Here is a 26433-nt window from a genome sequence, read left to right on the forward strand (position 1 = left end):
CTCATTGAACAGAATGCAGACTCAAACAGATTGAGAAGAAAAATGCAAACTCCCTGAAATTAAATTGTCACAATTCACATTGGTGTTTTCCTTCACATTTCATTGAAAGATGAAATATAGATAGGAATGTCTGGGGTCAGAGAGAGGGGTGGGGTGCCAGGATTGGTAAGAACATTGGAGAGACAGAGACAGGGAAATTCTAAACCCCGCATCCAAATATAAATTCCCGGGGAAAGAGAGAGAGAGAAAAACATAGAGTCACACAGCACAGGAATGGGCCACTGAGCCCACCAGGTCTCTGCTGGCCGTCAAATCCCAATCTATCCTGCTCCCATTCCCCAGCACTTGCTGCAGAACCTACGATGCCTCAGCGATTAAAGTGTTTGAATTTACCCAATCCCGTAAAAACTTATTTTTTTCTTCTAAACACTTTGTGGCCCGTCAGCAAGATTTTGTCAAAAAAAAGTGTCCTCACTGTTGCAGTGCGGGCAAAGGCCACAGGCCCAGTGTGTACACAGGAAGATCCCACAGCAGCAGCAGCAATGTGAACCGAGATCAGATGGGACACAATCCCTCCCATCACACCCTCACACTCACATCTGCTGTGAGCCCCCTCCCCCACTCACTACCCTGAGTGTATGTGTGCGTGTGTGTGTGAGAGAGTGTGTTTATGTGCGTGTGTGTTTGTGTGTGTGTATGTCTGTGTGAGTGAATGTGTGTAAGTGTGTGTGTATCTGTGTGTGTGTGTGTGTGTGTGTGAGAGAGAGAGAGAGAGTGTGTGCGCTTGTCTTCACAAGTTTACAGAAAGTGTTGAACTTCCTCTTCTACCGAAGCCAAACCATTTTAAAAATAAAATCCCTGCGGTGCACAGCAAGATCCCAGAATATCCTGTCAGTTGTGTTCAACCTTTTTTTTCTAATTTGGTAAATCGTTATACAGAGAGAGAGAGAGAGAGACAGAGAGGGGCTGAGACAGTGAAATTCACCCCCTCCCCCCCGGCACCCACAGAATTGAATCATAACATGTAGGGCAGCACGGTGACACAGTGGATTAGCGCTGCTGCCTCACAGCTCCAGGGACCCGGTTTCCATTCCTGGCTTGGGACACTGAGATCCTGTGTCTCTCCCAACCCCTCGCTGCAACCCACAAACCTCACCTCATGCTATCTTTTCCTGTTTTCCCCTCTCTCTCCCTGCCATTCTTTTTCTTTCTACCCCTTCTCCGTCTGTTGTTTTTCTCCCCCCTTCATAACCTGTCTTTCTCTTTCTCTCCCCAACTTTCCGTGTTTGTCTTTCTGTCACCCTTTTCCTCCCTCCCTGTCTTTTTTTTTTCTGTCGCCCTCCCTCCGTCTTTCACTGACGCCTCTCTCACTACCTTCGCCTTCCTCTGTCTTTCTCTCTGTCTCTCTCTCTCTCGCCCCCTCCCCCATCGCAGTCCTTCCCAAAGTAACCCCCACACTCTCGCCTGTTGTGAGTCCCCTCCCCTACTCTTTACCCCGTGTGTGTCAGTCTGTGTGTCATCCCAAATTTCCAGAAAGTGTTGAACCCCCTCTTAAAACTAATCCAAACGCCTTTTAGAACAAAATTCCTGTGATACACAGCAAGTTCCCACAAGGTGCAGTCAGCTGGGCTGAGATAGAAGGTCCCGGTCACCCAATGTAGAACATAAGCACTAGCCCACCCCTGTATGTAACTGCCCCTGCCTATGGAACCCTGGATTGATGGTGTCCGGGCTCCCCAACCTGGGTGTGTAGATCCATGTGGGATAGTGAAGAGGGACCCCTAGTTAACGGCGAGATAAGAGGCCACCTCGTGAGACACACAACCTGTGGGTGGACGGCCCAACACAGCTGTAGTAACTGATTTAAAACGCACCCTCGCCACAACGCCAGCCTTACTAGTCCCCGACACAGATATACCAAAGACCTTAGAGATTGCAGCCTCCAGTCACACACTTTCAGCAGTATTATTACAAGAAAGACAAGGTAGACCAGGTCAGTGGCCTACACCTTATGATTATTTGACACAGTCGAACGGGGCTTCTCCAGGTGCGAACGACATCTGCTTGCAGTGTTTTAGGCTGTGCAACATTTCGCTGTATCACCGAACTGAATCCAAAAACTGTTCACACTGAACACACCCCAAACCAGCTTCTGCTGCACGGCCGCAGAACTCTCCGGTCATTGTCGTTTATAATGTTAAGAAGATAACGGGGATGGAATATTTGGAAGCAGGAATGGATGCAAGGGAGCGAAAGGGTATGTTTGGACATACTGATTATAAACTTCAAAGGCTCATTGTTGAAGAAAAATAGCTGCCATGCGATCTTGAACTGTTCCTGCTTCAGCTGGAGCTTGGGTTTCTCTATCAGGCTCCATGTTCCAACTCTTCCATTTTTGTTGGAAAATTATCTTCTGGGTGAATGCTCAGTTCCTGTTGGAGGGCAGAGTCGTGCAATGCACAACACACTAAACTAATCCTTCTCACTATCTCTGCTCCATCCTGTTCCATTCCCCCTGACCTGTCCAGCCATGGGAAAGGTGACGTCACTCCACCCATTGTCCTCTCCACCAACTGACGCGCTGATATAGGAACATGGTTGTCACGTGTTTTGTGCTCCATTGTTGGTCTCGCGATATGATATTATCCACCATATTCTCCCGTATCATCCAGTAACAACCCTATCAGGACAGGTCATGGACATGCTCCAATGTTGGGTCGCGCCCTTAGAAACGAATGATTCATGGTCCTGCCCCCGTTTGTTTGCCTTTACACTAAGTTTGCTCATTTGTGCATCATGACATGTAAAGATTGGAATCCCTTCCTGATGATAAATGAAGCAAAGTTATCTATTGGTGCCTTCATTGGAATATAATCTATCAACAGCTTCAACTACCTTTGGAGAACTAGCGATGCTGTGGACTATGACAACATTGCCTGAAATTACAGGGTGGATATTGAGTGAAAGGGGAAACACTGAGAAAATAAACTGAAGGAGGAAAGTGTCCTGTTTTTACCACAACACTGCCTTCTGGAACTCGGATATCATTGGGCGTTCACAGTCTCAGCGCCTCATGGTTAACAATCTCTTGCAGTGCACTGGGGGCTTCTCGGATAGCTGAGCTTAACTTCCAAGACTGCTTCACAGATCCAGAGCTTTGGTGGAGCTTCTCAGGAAACGGAACCCTGCGTTTACATATTTGCCTTTGATCGGAATGTGTGGGCCAAAATGTTTACGGGACATTTTGTGGGACCTTCCTGGTACTGTGGCGGTGGGAACCGTCGTCCTGAAAAGACAGCTAAGGCGCAGGGTTGGGATGATGTTTTGAATTGCAACTTATGAACAACTAAACACATCAAAACGCTTGAACAACCTGTGTGGAGTTCTGGAGCGTCCACACGTGTGTGTGTAATGTTGTTTACGCTTCACACTTGCCCTTGATGTCGGTTCTTGTGCGCTGTCCAATCTTGACCTACTTGTGTCGAGAAAACCGTCATTTCAAAGACTAAACAGGCAAGAGGGCGACCGTAGATTTGTGCGAAGTTGATGACCAATAAAATACTACCCCTTGCTTCCAACTCTAACCTTCCTGGATCATTTTAGAATCCGTTTCTGCACCTTCTCCAAGGTGCTGACCCTTGGTCCAATACACACCGCCGGAGTGAGCTCAGAAATAGACGAGTGTCCAGTGATGAACAATATTCACAGATTTCTTTATTTAATTATTCTACATTGCTCTTTTATGAGTGTTTTTCAACAAAGTGTGAAGCAAGCTTTATATCTTGGAAGACCAGCACATGTGCATTTTTTTCCCCAGGAGAACAATTATATTAAACCCATTTCTTCCATTGTAATTTCAGCTACATGTGTCTTTTGAATTCAGCAACCGTTGTATGTTCACCAAGAGCTTTAACTGTCGCCCTCTCTGTGTTTCTTCATCGCTTTGACAAGTGCCTCCTTCTCAAGTGTTGGAATTATTTACTTTATGGATAAGAATGGACAGATTGTTGAATGAAACACAGTTGTTTTTAATATTCCAGGGAAACTGCTCTATATATTTGGCCTGAGTGATTAGTAACAAGACGCTACTTCTCTGATTTCTGCATCTTATCAGTGTCACAACCACACCACACCTGACCTGTAAACTGTGTGTTTCAGTTTCCAGACCACAACTATTGAATTGCAGCTGATAACATTTTTTTCCCTGCGTCCACATTCCTGAAACAACCACACGATGGCACATAAACTTTCCATCAGTTCATCTGACTTTCATAAGGCTGGTTTGAATTATTTTTTTTAATTTATATATTTGAAGAAACACATATTTCTTTACTTAATTATGATTTCGGGAAACTCGGCACCATTGTCAGCGCAAAGCAAGCTACTGTACTTCTCATCTTGTCTTCCTTTTTGTCATATCCGAACATGTTTACTCTTCCAATCCCCGGGCATCAATTCAAAGCCCAAGAAATATCGACAGCTTGATATTTTGGCCTTGGAGGGAGTGCAGAGGAGGTTTACTAGGCTGATGCCGGAGTTGAGGGGGTAGAGCTATGCGGAGAGGCTGAATAAACTAGGCTTGTACTCGTTAGAGTTTAGAAGAATGAGGGGAGATCTCATTGAGACATATAAGATGATGAATGGGATGGATAGGATAGAGGTGGAGAGACTCTTCCCGCTCAGAAAGGACAGTAGGACTAGGGGGCACGGTTTCAAGATAAAGGGGGGGGGGGGGGGGCGGGCGGTTTAGAAGGAGTTGAGGAAGAACTTCGTCACTCAAAGGGTGGTGAATCTCTGGAATTCTCTGCCCGTTGAAGTGGTGGAGGCTGCCTCGCTAAATATTTTTAAGACGCGGTTTGATGGGTTTTTGATAAGAGAGGGGATTAAGGGTTATCGGGAGAGGGCGGGAATGTGGAACTGAGCCACGAAAGATCAGCCATGATCTTATTGAATGGCGGGGCAGGCTCGAAGGGCTAGATGGCCTACTCCTGTTCCTATTTCTTATGTTCTTATGAGTGATGCAACACTTGTCTTATCGCGAGGGGTTAACTGAATCTGTTTTCAAGAGAATGAAAAAAAAAATGCTAATTACTTTCCTTGTGGGATTCCATCTTCTTTAAAATGAGACTCCTTTCAATGTTATCTCTCATAGTGTCTGTCCGTAACCACTGGATAGATCTGGAATCAGCGCCTGCAGACGGAGGGAGATGAGAGATCGCAATTTGAGATTGACAGACAATGTTAAAACAATGGTTCATAATTTGTGGAGAATGGATTTGAATGTTTCAACAGTGACCCCCGACATGAGAATAAGAGATTGGAATTTTACACCGACGGATCATAATTGGAAAACCAGAGATACGAATGTTCCAATGATGAGCAGAAGTTTATCCGGAGCTCTTTACCATCTTTCTACATATTCTGCTTGGATGTCATTAGAAAACCGGATCTACTTCACGTTGCTGATTATTCAGGCAGGTTACTATCCCATCCTTGCCATTGTTGGTGTCCCTGGTAAGTCGTTTTATGCCTCCACTAATTATACCATATTTTGAAACCCGGTAATGTTCCTGTCATTGTACTTGGGAAGACCAGATGTTTTTTTTAATATCCGATAAAGAAAACGGTGACCTACCCATGAATGTCCTTTTCCCCGGCCTGCCCAATGTCTGAGCACCAAGATAGTGAATGTCCACAACCTCCGAAATGGATTTGACATGGAGTTTTATCCAGAATCCACGTTTCTCTGTATTATCAAACACTGATCTTGCCCCAACTCTGCCTTAAGGGAATGCTGCACAAATTCTCATTTGTGTTTTTGTTACAAAAAAGACTCGATGATTCGACTGTGATCTGGTAATGTTAAGTTTCCATATCTCACCACAGCCCATCTGGAAAGCACGTCGCTATAGTCGAAATCACAGCAAACCAGTTCAGTCACTGTGCTGATGCAGAATGATATTGACAGCTTTCCATGCCAGTTGTTCATTAACTAGTTTTTTTGCTTCGGCAAAACATTTCCTAAAACATTGACTACACACCCTTAAAAAATGACATACCTGTATCTATCCTTGGCTACAATTTACTCTCTCTCTCTCTCTGTCTCTCTCTATTTGAATACCATTATCTAGCAGATGCATAACGAGATAGAAAAAGCAGGAAAAAATAAATAAAAACAAGACAATTAAGGAACATGCATTAACATGCACATAAATGTTCAAGTTAACCCGTTTACACAGACTAACACAAATGTAATGAAACATTAAATTTATTTAGTTCTGCACAGAAGAGGACACAGTCAGAAAGAAAACTGAATTATTGAAGTATTTTTGTTTTATTTATGGTTGAAATTTCGTCACATAGAATGACAATTGCTGCTGTTGAAATGTGGGGTATTTTATTCTGCATCAAGAACGATGTGTTCCAACAGAAAGTGGTAAATCATGAAAATTAATTGAGATACTAGCAGGACAACATATTACTCCAGTTGCATCAATGCTCCGCCAGCATGCACAGGGATCTTTATATGGCAACAAACAGCGGTCCCATTGGTTTTTAAGCACCGATTTCAACCAGTTTCAAATTGATCTGTCAATGTTTCCCCAACACTTGTGTTCGTCACTCTCATCCTTAGCGTGTGCTCTGTAGCTTCGGGAACACAAACATTGGCAAGTAATACGGCAGTGACTGTCATTTCATCAGATGATAGTCCAGGAGTGAATATAATCAGGTCTTACATCGTCCGGTACTTTCCCATATCTCTGCGTTTTTTTTCTCTTTAATTGTTTTACCAATTCAAAATTAGAATTCCAATTCTACCACTTGATACACAATTTGATTCATTGCCAATATTTACTCTTTGTTCAATTAATATTGTTGAAAATGTTACTCCCTGTATCAAATTCCCCATTAGTTTCTACTGCTCAAAGCAGGAAAGCCCTAGATCTTGAAAATCTCCCACCTAACCTTCCATCAGGCGTGTCCGTACCAAGCAGATTATATCCCTTCTGTGCATCGATCAAGCCACGCGATTTGTGTTCAAACTGAAGCAAGGGAAACTTTTCTTAGCAAATCTATAATAAGTTTCCAAGGATGTAACCCATAAGCTTGATTAACAGAAGTAACAGGATGTGGTTTGTTTTGACTTCCAGAAGGCGTTATTCGAAGTGCCATACACGAGATTGGCATGTTAAGTTAAAGCACATGCGATTGAGGGTAAGGCATTGAGGAGGGTAAGAACTTGATGGCAGATCAGAAAGAAAAGATTAGGAGCAAACAGGCCATATCCCTAGATGAAACAAACATGTGTGTGTGTGTGTGTGTGTGTGTGTGTGTGTGTGTGTGTGTGTGTGTGTGTGTGTGTGAGTGTGTGTTTGTGTGAGTGTGTATGTGTGTGTGTGTGTTTGTCTGTGTGTGTGTGTGTTTGTGTGAGTGTGTGTCTGTGTGTTTTTCTGTGTGTGTGTGTGTGTGTGTGTGTGTGTGTGTGTGTGTGGAGGCGCGGGGGAATGTGGGACCAGGTTGTTAAGTTGATGATCCATTATGAGCATAAATAATGGCAGGGAAGACATGACAGACTCGTTGGCCTTCTCTTGCTCCCAGTTTGTCTGTTTCTATGACATTCTTCTGGACGTTGTATTGTGTTCATCTTGCAATATTAATTTGGCGTCTTTGACAATTCTAAACATGTCTGCCAGAACAGTGAGGCGATAAACAGAATTCAGGTCTGAATTTTTATGGCCTATTTGTGGTGAACTACGTGAACTTTGAGGTCAGATTTCAGCATCACCAATTCTTCCAGTGACCAACGTCGAGAAAGGTCTCGAAAGAGCAGTGCGCTATATGTTGCACTGGGGCATGTCAGAGGGGAAATTAGAATGGAATCGGAGATGAACACGTTTTCCTTTCTTGAATGAAATCATGTTGTCGTGGGTTCAAAGACTGCTCTAGCCACATATATGATCAAAAGCAGGACTTTCCAATCAGCATGAAATATCGTGAGGTTTCTCTTCATCCAACGTTTCCTCCATGTAGGACGCACAATGTGACTGCTGTTTTGGCTGCATAAGCTCGGCAGCAGCATGGCCACTCCTGTAAATCTTTCACTACTTAGTTTCCTGATAACCAGACTCTGTTCCAGCATTCACCCTACAGCAGTGTCATAGCATCATCATACAAAGCATTCTCCAGTCACTTCCCCCATTACACTCCACCGCCACAGATAATCCCCGTCAAACCACAACTCCTGTTCGGCCGCAACACCTAGAATTCCACACATCTCGTCACATTTTTTCTATGTCCTCCATCCGAGGCTACTCAGCCACAGACACCTACGCTGCGTTCCCAACCACAAAACTCACCTGTCTCTGCCGCTTACTGCAACCGCTGTAGCAGCCATCCTGGAGTTTTTGAACGCTGATTCAGTCACTGTTCATTTGACGCCAGCACACAACCCCGCCCCCTTCACAAACACAGAAATCCTGTGCCACGCGCCTCCGGGTATCCCACGAGTGTTTGCAAACCTACTTTGGACCCCTGCTTTTAAACCATCACTGAATCATGCATCCCTTTCCAAGTTGTATTGTTGGCTCAGCACCTCCCCAGCACCACAATTGATTTCCAAGCTGTAAAACATCTGCAGTCCTCCTGGATGTAATAATCTTTCTCTCTCCGACTGACTCACCCCAGTAAATCAAATACCACCTCATGTGAAAACCAGTATCCCGTCTCAAACTCCTGTCCCAGCTGTCGTCACTCTTCAACCTGCCTCATAAAAACCATCATCTGAAAATGCTGCCTCAATCAACAACTTCACAATCGACCAACAAACCCATACCCACTGCTTCTCAAAACATGCCGGTATTGCCAGTTTGCATGGCGTGTAAGCGGCGACTTGGGAGATGTAGCCTCGAGGGAATGAAAAAAGAAAATCCTGCACTGTGGGGATGAAGCCAATGTATGTGTCACTTTTTCCGGGCCAGATGTTGTACGCTGGTAAAGCATCTGTTTGAGAAGTGTTGAAGAAATTCCAAAGCTCAATGATTTTCAAGTGAAGTGAATGGAATTGCATATTGTCAAGAATTATGGAAAAACTTACCTTTACTTGGGAGTTTGCACACTTTCAAGGGACCTGCATTCAGCTCAAAACATTATATCAGAATGTAGCCTCGCCTGTCTGTTTTCAAATAGAACCATGCTGCAAGGGGCGCAGCAAAATACCACTATAAACAAAGGGGCAGAGTGATTCGCTTCATGAAATGGTCACTGGCTAATAGCGGTCGGCCAAGGCACAAACATTCAACAAGTGGCACTCAATGAGTTCCAGGACGGAGCCAAATTAAGATATCGAAGGAATAGACAATGAAGGAGCAGAATGAACAATAAAAATTAACATTGACGATAACAATTTCAGTACCTTTGCCAGGCAACCCCTCCTGAATTCAACAGACTTCGTAGTTTATCCATAGTAAAAACAATATGTTATTTAATTAGATACCGTGTTTGACGACAGTGCATGTCTTCACTGAAGGTAATGTTCTCCCCTTCCTGACGTATAATTTCCTTGTTTTTTTTCCTGTCTCCTCCAGCTAACTTAGCCACGATTGCGATATTAGCCTTTCGAAAATGTGGTCTCTCCAAATGTGTAACGCGCTACCTGGTGGCCATGGCAACAGCAGATCTACTCATTATTATTATCGATTTGATACTAAGACACATTCCAATTGTTTACTGGGAACATTTTTCCTTTCTGTGGTCCATGCGTGTGTGCAATATCCATGCAGTTTTCTTGTTTGCGGCCACTGACTGTTCTGTTTGGTTTACTGTGACTTTCACCTTTGATCGATGTGTTGCTATTTGTTGCCAGAAGCTGAAAAATAAATATTGTACAGAGAAAATGGCTGCTGTGGTTCTCGGAACCGTTACTGTATTGAGCTGTTTCAAGAATACTTTCTGGTATTTTATGTTGACAGACTCGTACTCGATGAGGAATAAACCCTGGTTCTGCTCAATAACATTCACTGTCCAGGAATCTCCAGTCTGGATAATTGTTGAGTTTCTGCATCACGTTCTAACCCCATGCTTACCATTTGCCCTGATTCTGTTGCTAAATGTTGTCACCATCAGGCATATTGTAGTGAATAGCAGAGCCCGTAGAAGACTTCGAGCTGTGAGAAGTGGGGATAGTTCCAAAGACACAGAGATGGAGGGTCGACGGAAATCTATAATTTTACTGTTTGTTATCTCTTTGAATTTCATCGTGTTGTGGGCTGTTATAATGGTGTTTTCAGTAAACAGGCGGGTGTATTATCTAATCTATTATTCTGGAATGTTGAGTAATTGTGTGCAGGAAATGGGCTTCATGTTGCAGCTTCTTAGTTGCTGCACAAACACTTGCATTTATGCCGTGACCCAGACTATGTTCAGAGAACAATTGAAAATTATGCTGAAATATCCGTTTATTTCAGTTTTTCGATGCATTCAAAAAAATAAATAAACGAATAACTGATCATTGGTTAATTGTTGTCAATATATTTTCTTGTTTTTTTTTCTCTAATGGAAACACAAGCTGTCATGATCGTGTCAGAGCAGGAGCTGAGCTAGCCAAATCAATTGAAAAATGTGGACCGGTCTGTCACTGCCACAACAAGCTGCTAGTATTATATCAACCAAGGACAGGAGAATGGCTGGCACTGCAACAATGAACAGAGAAAGTGAAATACCTTGTTGCAATGCAGAGATCCAAAGTGCTGGTGTTGTATTGCAGGAGCAATGACACAGAAAGTATGCATATAATGCTGATGAATGGCAAGGCTTCTTGCTATGATGAGAGTGAGGGTGTTGTCTGTTGTTATTATGTCAGAGGAGTGCCTGGGCATTCTCAATATGGTAGCAAGGCAGACAGAGTCTTCTTTCAGCAGAGGCAGTTTTTTTTAGCTGTATGTGCCAGGCTAATTCCCAATAATTACAGGAAATCCATTTCATGCCTTCACTCACAAATGAGAAATCAGATGTGGAAGAAATATTTTCCAATTGTCCACATCCCATCGTTCATCATTTCAGTGAATTACGTAGGTGGAGATTAATGTCAAATATACTATGCAATGATTTTGTTTTTCTTATTGCAAGAAACTCAGCTCATGTTTTGTGGACACTGATTCGAAATTTAAATTCACGAAAAAAAATCTGAAAATAAGTATCTACAGAAGACTATGAAACATTGACAATTATGGAAAAAAGGAAACAAAAAAAAACACCTTGGATTCACCTGTATCCTTCTTGGAAGAAAATCTGTTGTCCGTACTTGGTCTGGCCTGCATGTAACTCCAGCATCAGACCGACGTGGCTTACTCTTAAGAGTTGTCTGATTGGCACAGTGACACAATGGTTCACAGGGCTGCCTCACAGTTCCAGGAACATGGATTTGATTTGCATTTTGAGTCACTGTCTGCGTGGAGTTTGCACATTCTCCCCGTGTCTGCATGGGTTTCCTCTGGGCACTCTGCTTTGGGTGTCATGGTGGCATAGTGGTTCGCACTGCTGTTTCACAGCACCAGGGTCCCAGGTTCAATTTGGCCTTGGGTATGGAGTTTGCACATTCTTCCCTTTTCTGCATGGATTTCCTCCGATGCTCTGGTTTCGTCCCACTGACATAAGACGTGTGGTTTATGTTGATTGACCATGCTAAATTGACCCCAGTGTCAGCGGGATTAGCAGGAGAAATGCAGGGATAGGGCCAGGGTGTGATTATGGTCGGCACAGATTTGATGGGCCGAATGGCCTCGTTCTGTGCGGCAGGTATTCAGTGACTCTTTGAAATGGCCTAGTAAGACGTTCGGTTTCAGTGTTACTAGGGTCGGCCAATAAGTGCTGACCAGCCAGTAACACACGCAGGCCCCACAGATGAATTAAAATATATTGATAATGTGTCTGGCTCACCGAGAGGTATGATAAATCCTCGTTCTGATAGATATATCACACACTCTACTGGAAGGTTAACTCAAACCGCCTACACTGGGGGAAAAAATCTGCCAGGCTCTGAAAAGAGAAGGTTCACCAGGTGCATTCTGAGAAGCAGAGTGCAATATATAATACACCAGGCGAGGTGTGATATGCGACCGTCAATTGGGTAATCATTTGATGTACCATGTGTCAGACTTAATACGTGATGAAAAACTGAGCGAAGCTGATTCATGAGATACACCAAGCAGAATTGGTCATATGCAAGATGCATTGGTAACTCTTATCAACTTACAAAGGGGTGAGAACTGCTCCAGAAGATTGAGTGTTCTGCAATGAGCATAGAAACCTGGGGAGGCATGGGAATTACCATCTAATAACAGGGCTTATTCACAAGGTGTTGGATGTGAAGTGATGAATTCTGACCACAATGTGTGTGGCACTGCATTGTCAAGCAAAATGGGAAGGGTTTGATGCAGCTGGTACGATACTGTAAGCAGAGGAATATACCATGTATAATGTGCAATTTATGTTATGCGAAGCGCACCAAAGGAGGGGGGCACTATATATGGTGAAATCAGACGAATGCTCAGGTATCCACCCCTGCGCCTCCCCCCCGCCCCCCTCCTCCCCGCACTCCACATGAGAAACCTGCAATGCTGTACAAACATCAGGAGGAATTGGACAGGTTGCAAAAGGCACAATCGATGAAGCATAAAACATATAACCACAAAACAGGAATAAAGCGGTGACATTTGCCAGACCTGAGAACCAAAAAATGTCATGGATACTTGTGGTAGAAAGTTGGATAAAAAAGAGCGACAATAACAACAATCGTATTTTGGCAATCGTAAGATCTACTGACTTGCTTCTTCAGAAGGGTATATATGTCCGTCTTGGACAGCAATTTCCTGCACCAGCAGCAAGACACCAAATATTCTGCACAGCACTTTCCCCATTTTCCAATGAGTTGCAATCAGATTACAGGAGTGTGGAAGTTCTTTACATTGAGACGTGTTCAACATTAAGCTGTTCACTCACATAATGTGGGGATTGGCTCCAAGTAGCTTCTTACGGAAGAACAGCTCACAGACAAAAAGTTCCTGTGATCAGAGATTAAATGTGTTTTCTTGTGCAGGTCACTGATCACAAACTTAAAAAAAAATCGGGTAAATAATTGAACCGGAGACTCATAATAAAATGCAAATAATTTATAAGGTTAACTTGTCTCACAATCCACTGGTTACTTTGTCACTTATTTTCGTCATTGCTGTAGTGGTTGTTTCATCTTCCACTCTCCAATATATTGTGTGTCTGCTGTGAGGAATCGTTATGCTAAGACATCGCTATTCACTGACAAACACACTGGAAAAGATTAAATACCCGGATAGTTTGTAACACGTGCCATTTTTGTTTGTGCTGTATTCCCTGCAACACTTAGAACATTACAATGCAGTAGAGGCCCTTCGGCCCTCGATGTTGCGCCGACCAGTGGAACCAATCTAATGACCCTCTAACCTAAACTATTCCAATGCTATCCATATTCCTATCCACAGACCATTTGAACGCCCTTCAAGTTGGCGAGTTCACAACTGCTGCAGGCAGGGAATTCCACGACCTTACTAGCCTCTGAGTAAAGAACCTACCTCTGACATCCGTCCTATAATTACCACCCCTTAATTTAAAGCTATGTCCCCTTGTGTTAGCCATCACCATCCGAGGGAAAAAGCTCCCACCGTCCACCCTATCCAATCCATTGATCATCTTCTATGCAAACATACTTTGTTTGTTATTTCATTGATGGCAGTTTTAGCATTGGCAATGATTCTCTGTGGGATATTCAGAGTGTGTAAAAGGGGTTATATAAATTAAAGTCGTCAGTTTTTATCATTAGTGCCCTTACATATCTCTAATTGTTCCATTTCCCCATTCTTGACTGCCCTGCCTACGTTCAGATTTTGTTTTGTTCTTTTCTATCTCCCTATTTTCCTGTGTTCCATAATATGTGTTTCCTTCTTCCCTCACCCATGTCACTACCTTATTCTGATATCAACTCTCTCTGTCCTCATCATGCAAAATTCTCTTTGAATCCAGATGTTTCAATAATTCTGAATGCAGCAGTGGGTAATGTGTTGAATATTTGCCTCTGGTGCCTGGTGCCCTGCCGCTACCCTGCCTGTTGAACTTTAGCTAACTGCCAGAAATGAGCCCTCTTATTTGTGATCTGTGGGACCAGCTGTCGAAGTGAAAACAACACAAACTCCACACTCTTGGCTTTGGATAATCTGCATTAATGACTGGCCATTTTCCAGCACCTTCAGTCGTTCCTTGATATCACGTGGACGGGTGTAAAATAGCTGAAGACTGGCATGCTGAACCCATGAAACAAATGTGAAACATCAAACCAACATTTCTGCCTGTAGATTATCTGCGATGATTTAGCCTCCTCCATTATATTCACATGCGGGCCTGTCACACCATTGTGGAGTCTCCTTCCCCAGACAGTTGTTGAATTGCCAACCCGTACTCATTTTGAGGTGAGTCGGTACTGCAAAACATAGATCGAATCTGGTGTCATTGGCAATGAGTTGCGTTGATTATTTTAGACTTCCTTCACGGTTCTGCACCTGTTGAATTCTCCGTGTTGGTCCTTCAATAGGTTATTATTTCAAAATAGATATATCTGCTTCTGCTCACAACAGGCGTTGACACTCTCTTCGTTGAATCATTGATGCATTGTCGTGTAGTTAATTGCACAATGAGCGATATCAGAGCAGATTGGGTTGCAAATTGTGCCTAAGAGTATTACTGATGGTTCAAAATATCTCGTGGAATCCTCGATGGATGTGTTGGTTCCATTATGGATCAATCATATTTCACAGGTTGAACAGAGAAGGGTTGGGGAACGTCAGGGGCTCAGGGAGATGGTGGAGGAAAGAGACAGAGGCCCTGAGGGTGCGGTGTGTCCTCCTGCTGTGTTGTATTCCCTGTGGAACCTGACTGTGGCATTCCCAGTCTCTCTTTCTCCCTCTCACTGTAAAGCACCGGGAGGGAGAGGGAGCTGAAATTCAAATTCCTGAGCCTGGGGTAAGGTTAGAACATAGAACATAGAACATTGAACATTACAGCGCGGAACAGGCCCTTCGGCCCACAATGTTGCGCCGACCAGTCTTATTTTTTAAAAAAAACATTGACCCACTAATCTAAACCAATCCCTTTTCGTCCATAAACCAATCCCTTTTCGTCCATAAACCAATCCCTTTTCGTCCGTTCTCAGTCCCACAGTCCTGCTTGGGGGAGAGAGTTCCAGGGCTAGGGGCTATTTGGTGGGTAAAAAGGCTTTTTAAATATTACTGCAAACACACACACACACACACACACACACACACACACACACACACACACACACACACACACACACACACACACAGAGTTAACCTGACACTTATCAACTCACGTGCAGAGAAACAGAACAATTGATCCCCAGACTTTTTATACCCTCACTGACTCACACTAACTGCCCACAACTCCCCAATCAACCCCCATCCAACCACATCTCCTGCATCTCACCTGAGCCCACCTACTTCAGGTAGGGCCCAGTCCAACACCAACCTGTCTCTGAGGGGTTGGGGGTGGGGGTGCTGTGTCTATGTGCGTTGCTGAGCACCAGGCAAATTGTTTATCCCCAGGCTCTCTCTCTCTCTCTCTCTCTCTCTCTCTTCACTCGGGGATGAGGGGAAAATGGATTTAATGTAACCAGCAGCCCTGCCCAGACAGAGATGATGTGGAGGTGTCGGCGTTGGACTGGGGTAAACACAGTCAGATGTTTCACAACATCAGTTTATAAATTGAGTTTGTGTCTTTATATGCCGTGTTTGGGAACTGAAATCCATTCACCTGACCAAGGAGCAGTGGTCCGAAAGCTAGTGGCTGTTCCTACCAAATAAACCTGTTGGAATTAAGATGATGAATGGGATGGATAGGATAGAGGTGGAGAGACTCTTCCCGCTCAGAAAGGACAGTAGGACTAGGGGGCACAGCCTCAAGATAAAGGGGAGGCGGTTTAGAACGGAGTTGAGGAGGAACTTCTTCACTCAAAGGGTGGTGAATCTCTGGAATTCTCTGCCCGTTGAAGTGGTGGAGGCTGCCTCGCTAAATATTTTTAAGAAGCAGGTTGATGGGTTCTTGATAAGAGAGGGGATTAAGGGTTATGGGGAGAGGGCGGGAAAGTGGAACTGAGCCACGACAGATCAGCCATGATCGTACTGAATGGCGGGGCAGGCTCGAAGGGCTAGATGGCCTACTCCTGCTCCTATTTCTTATGTTCTTATGTTCTTATGTTCTTATTTCCCCTGGTGTTGTGAGACCTCTTACTGTCCAGACAGATATCAGGTCTGACTGTGGATTGTATAACTTGCTCATCCAGGACTCGATCGGCTATAGGTTTTGCTGATTCTTGCAAAGTTCACGTTTTGCTTAAGTTGCCTGAACGCAAACACTTTCTTGCAAAGTTCTTTGTTGCTGCATTTATATTTCCACTTCTTATTTCCAAACCAATCTCCGTTGTTTTCTGTCTGTATGTGTGAATGTGTGTGCTCTCTGCTTAATGTTTATTGAGTCACCACAGATCAGAGCTGCAAAAAAACTTCTAAGCGTTTTTGAAATCAGAAGCACTGAATGGGGGAGGGGAGTTTCTGTCAGATAAATATTGTCAATGTGTCTTTAACCAGGTGCTCCACAGAGAGAGAGAGAGAAAGAGGCAGAGAGAGATGCAGAATTTTAAACTCTCAGGGAACCGTACCCAGGGAAACAGACACACATACACACAGCTAGACATCAGCTCCTGTTTATTGAAACAACCAGGCTGGAGTCTGAAGCTAATCCCCCCCCGCCCCCCCCACCCCCCGAAAAAAATGTACTTCATTCATGAAGCCTGTGAGGGTTACATTACATGACTTCCCATTCAGTGTAATCCAGTTCACTTTGTCAGAATACAGTGTGTGACCCTCTGAAGGAGTTGACACATTAGTTAGATTTCTAATCTTCATTTCCTACCAAACATTCTCCAGTGTGTTGGGCTGCACAGATCAGATCGAACTGGGCACTGACACGACCACAGCAGATCAGCCAGAGTGAACCCTGCCTCCCCCGCCAGCCACACCCATCCTGGATCTACAGATGACAGTTCAAACCAGAGCCTGGAGCAGGTCCAGGGGAAATCCTCCCACTCACCCAGACCCTCCACACCTGACAGCTTTCTGGACTTAATATCCTGTCAAACAGTTTGAGAAAGTAAACTGTGAGTCCATTTTGTTTCAGCAGCGCCTCTGCTCCAAGCACAGCTTCTGTTCATTTGTTTTTTTTTCTCCATCTCCGTTCCCTTTGGCTCTGGGGAGGATTCACTTTTCTCTCATTCAAACTCTCATGTCTACCACAGACCTTCCCTTCGTCCTTGTCCCAGCCACCCCTTTCTCCAAACCTGCTACATTTCTAACTGTTCACCAAATGCTCTATTCAAGAGGGCTTAAAATAAAACATATATCTTTGCTTAAATTCTGATCTACAATATGGTCAAAGCGCGACCTCAATGAGCGGGATTTTAACTCCCGGAACTTGGAGTTTTGCCTCTTGAAGATTAAGAGGAAATGGGCGCAGTCTCGTCATCTCTCACGTCCCAGGAAGTTCTACATCATCCTAACATTTCCCAATAGCTGCCGCTAGAAATGTAGCTGTCCAAAACTCGCCTCATCATCTCCTTACCATCCAGGAAGATCCAAACCCTGCCGTATTTCCAGTGGTGAATTACAATGAAAGGATCAGAGAGAAGGTGCTGTGTGTTTTAGAGAGAAATAAACAGCCGGTTGGACTGGAATATTGTAAAAAAAACACGTGATGTGTTTAGCTGATTGTGGAATTGGTTGTAATTCTCACTCTATTTATTTTACACTTTCAGGTAATAGACATCAATAAATCCAAATCCAGAATGTGGTCTCTTCAGATATATGACTCTGCATTACGTCAAAGGGGAGACCCCTTAACTTTTCCACAAATATCACTGTGTGGAAAGTCCTTCAACTCCAGGTGTCGGTATTGCAGTTTCTGAATCAGTCGCTCATTCCTCCTGTTTTTTCTCGAATGAATTTGCATTTTTCTTCTCAGTTTGTGTGAGTCTGCATCCTGTTTAATGAGAAACAGAATAGAATGTATATCCGGTATTGCACTGTGCGTATTAAGACTCTTATTTCTCATTACATTGTGGAGCAGAGCCGGGATTATAATTCAGAATTTGGTGTTTATTATTGTCATTCCATTTTGTAGCAGCTTCCATTTTTATACTATTAAATAAAGATTATGACAGTTAGAAAAGAAGCTTGATTCATTTCTCTTCATTTTTGTGCTCTAGATCGCCACGTGGACAGCTGTATTTCCCCAATTACTCAACACAGCACCATGTTTCATTCCAGCACTACCCCAAACACACAAATCCTCTGCTATCCGGAGAGTTTAACACATTTCATCCATTTGCTGCCTCCTTCCAAACCCTGTTGTTATCCTCACCCTTAATTATATTACACCAATCTGCCATTGGCTTACTAAATCCTGACTCTAGCATCACTCTTTGCAATATTTCACCCATCCATGTATATTCTCCAAAACATTGCTGTTATCCACACCGTTTACTACATTTCACCATTTTCTCTTTATTCCCCTGAAACCTGCTGTTATCCACAATGATTACCAAATTTCACCATTCTGTCTGTATTCCCCTGAAACCTGCTGTTGCCCACACTGTTTGCCACATTTTAACGCTAATCCGTGTTCTCCAGAAGCCTGCTGATGTTCTCACTTCTAACTGCTTTACAACAATCAGTCGGTTTCCACAGAATTCCTGGATATATCCGCAACATTTGCAATCATTCATCATTCTGTCTGCGTCCTGACAAATTTATTTTGTGGTGTTTACATTTGCCTGTCTGCTCCCAAATCCGCCCTAAATTTTCCATGATGATTGCATTTCCCAGTCGATCTGTCCTCACAAACCCTCCGGTTATCCTTATTCTTTGTTACGTTAAAGTACACTGACTGCCGAACAAAATCCTTGCCCTATCCTCACTCATTACATCATTTCACCATTCTGTCTGTGTCCTGCCAATTCCTGTTGTCACTCTCACTGCTATTGCCTTTCTCCCTTCTCTCTGTGTCCTCCCAAATTGGATGCGAATCATCATTGTTTAGTACTTTTCAATAATCATTCTGGAATCCCAAACCCTGCTATTATCCATACTATTATGGCTAACGATACCTCACCAATCTACCTGTTTCCTCTTATATTCGACCGTTAACCTCACTCTTCTTCATTTCACTCATCTCTCTGAGTCCCCCAAGCACCCTTATTATCCTGATTGCTGTCAACAAATTAGCAAACATTTTTTGTCCCGTGAAAGCCTTCTGTTATCCTCAGTCATCCCTACATTTCATCACATTGTCCATGCCCTCCAAAATCCAGCCTACGTCCTAACTTACTGCTGCACTTCACCAATCTATGATCTCCCACCTCCTGCTGCTATCCTTCTGTTTACGAAGTTTCAATTTCCAACCTGTGACCTTCCATATCCCTCAAATATCCTGATTGATTACCGCATTGCAGCAATCTGTCCATGTCCTCTCAGTTACCTCCTCCCTTTCTCCATCTCCTGGTATCTTAGTCTTATTGCAATCAGTTGGAATACTCACTGTCTCAATTTGCTGGTGGTGCTGCCTCAATGCACTCAGTTACCCCTCACTCTGCCCATCTGCTGGTGATGCTATCTCACTGAACTGAACTTGTCCCTGACTGTCTCCATCTACTGTTGATGCTGCCTCACTGCACTCAATTCACCACCTCAATCCCTCCATCTCCAGCCAATGTTGTGACACTGAAACTCAACAACAATTGAACCCAGCCAGGCCTGTCACACTGAATCTGAAATGATACAGTGAACTCAGCCAGTCCTGTGACACTGAATCTCAAAGGACGTAGTGTATCCAGGCAGGCGTGTGACACTCAAACTGAAAGGATTCAGTGATCCCGACCATGTTTGTGACACTGAATCTCAAATGACAGAGTGAACCCAGACAGGTCTGTGACAGTGAATCTCAAAGGACAGAGTGAACACAGCCAGGACTGTGGCACTGAATCTCAAAGGACGGAGTGAACACAGCCAGGACTGTGGCACTGAATCTCAAAGGACAGAGTGAACAGGGCAGGAATGTGACACTGAATCCGAAAGGACAGAGAGAATCCAGCCAGGCCTGTGACACAGAATTTCCAAGGGCACAGTGAACCCTGCCAGGCATGTTTCAGTCAGTCTCAAAGTACAGATTGAATCTAGCAATGACTTTGACACTAAACCTTAAAGGACAGGGTGACTCCAACAAGGACTTTGACACAGAGTCTCAAAGGACAGAGTGAACACAGTGAGGTCCGTGATAATGAATCTTAAATAACAGCTCCAACACAGCCAGGCCTGTGACACCAAATCTGAAAGGACAGAGTGAACCCAGCCAGGCCTGTGAGACAGAATCTCAAAGGGTAGATGTGGACTCTGCCAGGACTCAGAGCTTGAATCTCAAATAACAGCTCCAACAAAGCCCGGCCTCTGACATTGAATCTGAAAAGACACAGTGAACCCAACCCGGCCTCTAGCACTGAATCCCAAAGTACAGAAAAAATCCAGAAAGGCCTGTGACACTGTTTGTGAAAGACAGTGTGAATTAGTCAGGCCTGTGACAATGAACCTCAAATAACAGATGAACCCAGCCAGGCCTGTGACACTCAATTTCAAAGGACACAGTGTATGCAGCCAGGCCTGTGACACTGAATATGAAAGGATGCATTGATCCCAAAAATGCCTGTGACATTGAAACTCAAAGGACAGATTAAACACAGCCAGGCCTGTGACACTGACTTTCAAAGGACAGAGTAAATCCAGCCAGGCCCGTGACACTCAGACTGAAAAGATACCAAGACTGTGACACTGAATCTGAAAGGACAGAGTGACCCCAGTCAGACCTCAGACGTTGAATCTCAAATCACAGTTCCAACCCAGCCAGGTCTCTGAATCTCAAATGACAGAGTGAACCCCGGCAGGGCTGTGACAAGGAATCTCAAAGAACTCAGTGTATCCAGCCAGGCCCGTGACACTGAATCTCAATGGACAGAGTGAATCTGTGATGTGGAAATGCCAGTGTTGAACTGGGGTGAACACAGTAAGAAGTCTCACAACACCAGGTTAAAGTCCAACCAGTTATTGGATAGTAAACCCACAAGTTTTAGGGGTTCACCCCTTCGTCAGGACAGTGACATTGAATTTCAAATGACAGAATGAACCCAGCCAGGCCTGTGACAATGAATCTCAAAGGACACAGTGAACGTGGCCAGTTCTGTGACACCAAAACTGAAAGGAAGAGTGAACAGCGCAGGACTGTGACACTCAGTCTCAAAGGACGGAGATCTTGAATTTCAAACAACAGTTCAAATGCAGCCAGAAATGTGACACTGAATCTGAAAGAACAGAGTGACCTCAGCCAAGCCTGAGACACTGAATCTCAAAGGACACAGTGAAAGTGGCCAGGCCTGTGGCACTGAATGTTAATAGGCAGATTGAGCCAGTCAGGCATTTGAACACAACTGAAATGTCAAAATGTTCAGCGACATTCAATTCCTGGAGGCCCCGGATGATCAGGGGTATTTGTTGATGTCATTCTGTCATATGCTGCTGGTGAATTCATGAATGTACTTAAAGTTATAGATGCCCCATGTTCGAATGCCCAATTGCAATCTTTCAATGTTAAAGTCTAGCAGCGACTAACATGCGAGCAGAGACCTGACCACAAGGCCAGGTGTTTCCTGTCTGTTCAGCAACACAGGAAAACGCGCAGCGAATGTCCTGAGCCTGAACAGACAGTGAGCTGCTTCGGGGTGACACAGAATATAACTCAATACCAGTTACTCAGCTTCTCAGGAATCATTTCTTCCTGTATGGAACAAATATGTCCGTGGGCTACCCTTCTCTAAACGCGGCTCTGTAAAGACATTCACTCAAATAACTGTCAATTTGATCATGAAAATAAAATTACATTTGTGCAGCAGATCAGAAATATTTCTGAGCGGCACAGTCCCGCCGAACTCTGTCACTCTAAACTGGGCGGAGGCAGCAAAATCGCTCAGATATGTCATGGTGCTTATAAAGTATGTTTAAAAAGTAATTATGTCCCAATAGAGAATAACAGTCTTTTAACAGAAGCATTTTATCTAAGATTTCCGTATAGAGGTGCTACATATTAAAATTATACATGAATTAGGCTTTCTGTATTTCGAGAATATTGTTCTCTGAATAGAAGACAGTAAATACTTTGGAGGTTGTTCTCAGAGCAAGGAGCAAAAGGTCTGTTTTCACTCGGGAAAAAAAAATTCTAGATGTTACAGATTTGAACTTCTTGCTTGAGTTACTGCTGAAGTGAAATTTCTTCACTTTTCCCCTTTGAAGGTGTGAAAATCAGGTTGTGAATACAGGCTGTATTCGGACTCTGTAGGAGCCTTAAACAGCCGATTGGATTGGACTTGTCGGTGAGAACACTCACTCACAGATTTCTTGAGGAAAGTGATTGGATCTGACATGTAATTTACGCATTTTCTCCACATCACAGCAGTCCCAGATTTAACCGGGGAATTTTAACACTTATTCTCTCCACGGCCTTCAACTGTTGCTCGGAAATTGTCCGTAAGTGGTAAAACAGAACAAAAATAATTTTACACAATCCAGTCCAGGCCAGGCCGAATATGATTTACAAACATTTACCAATTGCATTTCCTTCACTCGCCTGTGTCTGTGCTGTAAGATATGATGATTCTATGATCCGATGCTGGGTTAGTGACTCATTTCCTTATCAAAAATGTAGGCCTGATCAGCCGCACAGGGCAAGGAGGTGGATATAACTGTCATTGGTATCTTTTATCAAACCGCAATTTACATTTCACACATGGGAACATCAATTAGTCAGACGGGAGGAAACATTATTTTCTGAACAAAGAATTCATCCCTGGAGCGTTTGGTGTTTTAGAAAGTGTTGGAAGGACAGCCCGGTACCGGTGTACAAAACTCGGTGAATAGTCAAGTCTGATCGCAGTAACCGACAGTCGGGACGATGCTGCGCTCCTTCCTGACTCTAATTGCATTGCAGCTTCTCAACTGTGAGTTATTATTGATTGAAAGTATCCCGATGTCTGTTGAGAATTCACTGACATAAAATTTTAGCATGTCTATATGTGTATATATATGTTATATATATAGAGAGAGAGAGATTTCGGAATAAAAATGTTGGTGACCGATGTCAAGGAAAGTTGATGATTTGAATAATAAGTGTCATCTAGAGGTAATGGGATATTAATGTGCATCAATTTACAATGAGAGGAGGCGAGTTCAGTGTCTGAACAGCTGAAGGATGAAGAAGTGCTCAGCAAATTGAAATCATACTTGCTTATGCGTTTGAATTATTGTAAAGCTGAAAGGAGTCTAGGACAGGCTTTTGGGGTTAGACTGAATTGGTTTTATTCCACCCGGCACAGTCAGTTTGGACCGGGGCCGAACACTTTTGCCGAATATTGCTCTGAGGCCACAAAGGCTCAATGGAAATTGTTTTTGATTGCCGTCTACCTGACATTGGTGTGCAGAATAAATAAATTGGAGTTGAAAATCAAAATGGACTATCAAATCTAAATCTGGAAATTTATACATTTTTTTTTCCGGCAATGTTTTGGATTCTCCGCTCCACTTAGGGAAAAGGCTCTATTATATTCAAATGAACCCTTCGTTGTTATAAGTGTGTATTGGAATTGGGAGTTTAAGTAGCAGAAGCTTCAGTTGGCGAATAATTTAGATTCCCTTTTTTTAATTATTTCCTTTCAAACATATTTAGAATGTAGAACATCTGATTAATGCATGTTTTAATTTCTCGGCCGAGACTTAAGGCAACCTGAGATTTAAATACAAAATTGAATAGAAATGCTTTATTCGCACATGGACAACATATTACTGTAAAACCTCTATTCGGACTACTTGATTTGTGTTGGTACAAATTAGAGCAGTCGCTGTTAGAATCTGCTGAAAGTGAGTTTGAGTGGAAGCCAACTCACTGCGTTTTAAAATAGAGGAATTTTGGCGAGGACCATCCACACATGCTTCTCCTGATATTGTAATCTGACCTTCATGAGAGGATTAGATAGCGGGGACAGTGAGGGCCTTTTTCCTCGGATGGTGATGGCGAACACGAGGGGACATAGCTTTAAATTGAGGGGTGGTAATTATAGGACGGGTGTCAGAGGCAGGTTCTTTACTCAGAGGGTAGTGAGGGCGTGGAATGCCCTGCCTGCAGCAGTTGTGGACTCGCCAAATTTAATGGCGTTCAAATGGTCAGTGGATAGGCATATGGATACAATTGGAATAGTTTAGGTTAGAGGGTCATTGCATTGGTTCCACTGGTCGGCGCAATACCGAAGGCCCAAGGGCCTGTACTGCTCTGTAATGTTCTATGTTCTATTTCTCATTACATTTTCCGTCAGAACCCCGTGTAGAGATAAAACAAACAAATTGTTTGAAATAGGTGTTTCAGCCTCAGAGTGTTGGGCTAGTTCTGTGAATAACGCATTTTAACACATTAATATGAATTGCAATTAAGTATGGCATTAATTAGTTTCATTAATATGAAGAAAATACTTATCTTGTTATGTTGATAATGTAATTTGCTCAATTTGCATGATTTGCCTGGTCACTTTTGTTGCCCAAATGCCTCATATCTCCGACAGGAATATTACCAGAATGTTTTACATTAATATTTCTATGCAGTGATTTGTTTCAGGTTTTAATTATTTTTTATTTCTCAAGATGTATGCCAGGGTTTCATGTTCTCTGTGTCTCATGCCGTTTTCTGTGGCACTTCGAGACATGTTCTTTCACCACCTTCCACAGGCCAAGTAGTTTAGTTCCGATTTAAGTTGTTAACTTGGTTGTTGTTTAAGTTGTTCAGTTGGTTCATTTTCTCTCGGTTCCCAACGTGCCTCTTTAGTTATATTCATTAATCCGAATGTCGCTGAAAATGCTGGTTAACTGATAGAGAAGCGCCCCATTCCTGTTATCAAACACTTCACACAGTAAAGGACCGAGAGTCCGCGAAATACAGTCTGAAAAAATACTGTTTGGACTTTGCACTTGCTTGAAGGAACATGTCTTATAAAAGAAACAAATGCAATGTTGCAATGTAATAAATCCTGTGCCCAATAAACCCATCTCATTAAAATTTGACGTTTTTGTTGCTACTGAATCGCCAGTTAGCTCGCAGTTATGAAGTGAATATTCAAATCGTTGTCTTAACTTGTAGAAACTCTTTAGAATATACTTTGAGCAAATTTGCATTTTTAGTTCATTAGTCTCCACAAAACAGCAAATGAATAAGAAACTGAGATTTGCCACGTAATCGAACTCAGATACGGCGGCAGATATAATTAAATACTCCACTGGGTCTGTTGTACAGATGGAACAGACATGAATTGAAATTCTATCCGAACAGCGCAGTCTGGGTGTAGATCGCCGCCGCTGTTAGAATAGCATCGATTGCCGAATGGAATCTACGTGAATTAACCGCTTGCAGAATCCCAGTAAAAGTTCTAGCTCCTATCAATAGAATGCGTACACAGATTTGGGATAGATATTTCTCAGTGGAGGAGCTGTATGCTCGTCCTGTGGGACAGTGAGCTGCCATATGTTAAACAAATTATTTTGAGTTGGAGTAGTGGACACGGCTGTAAATATTGAAAAGTTAAATATTAAATCTAAGTGGGACCAACATTGCTTTAACTGGCATATTAAGCCATATATTTAATATCAGTCGCTCCAGCGAAATAATGGATAAGTGAAAAATCCGACTTCTTCCGCAAATTGGCAGCGTGAGATTTTCTGATTGCTGTTTGGAGCAATGAGCTTTAGAAATCACAGCAAAGCTTTCTAAACCATACACTAATATCAGCTTTGTGTATCAATCAGTGGATACTTATCACCCTCTTCCCAGACACTCTCAACATCCACTGAACTTTCTGTTGTTTATACTGAGCTATGAGAACTCGTCACTCATTCTAGATTGGCAAACTCCACCGTTTCCGTGTAAAATGTTTTGAGCCATTTTGTACCGTTAGCTTCGGCCTCCAGACCCCAGAAAAAATATCACCCTGTCTCGCAAAAATTGGATAAGTGTCCGCTTACATTCTAAATCTGATATCTTACAAGTGTTAATTTGGTGTGACCATACATTTGAAAATTATAGTTCCACGAGCGAATCATAATGTGTCCTTCCTGCTGCGAGCTAAATGGTCCCTTGTTTCACGGTGGTTTCCAACTCCGAATACGATGTTATCTAATTAATTCCACTCGTAACACCGACATTTAT

At 43.2% G+C, this 26433-nt stretch overlaps 2 protein-coding genes across 2 annotated transcripts in view; one reads left to right on the forward strand and one right to left on the reverse strand.

Moving 5' to 3' along the window:
* The window catches only part of LOC145361224 (scavenger receptor cysteine-rich type 1 protein M130-like), a 253499-nt gene that overhangs the window by 25439 nt on the left and 201627 nt on the right, over positions 1–26433 (reverse strand). The window lies entirely within an intron of this gene.
* Positions 5271–10492, forward strand: LOC145361208 (putative G-protein coupled receptor 139). Its single transcript, XM_080216847.1, has 2 exons — positions 5271–5514; positions 9585–10492. Exons 1-2 carry the CDS (start codon positions 5271–5273, stop codon positions 10490–10492), a joined length of 1152 nt encoding a protein of 383 aa, XP_080072973.1.

The sequence above is a fragment of the Carcharhinus amblyrhynchos genome, chromosome 34, assembly GCF_965287045.1.
Source record: "Carcharhinus amblyrhynchos chromosome 34, sCarAmb.v2.hapA, whole genome shotgun sequence".
Taxonomy (NCBI): Eukaryota; Metazoa; Chordata; class Chondrichthyes; order Carcharhiniformes; family Carcharhinidae; genus Carcharhinus; species Carcharhinus amblyrhynchos.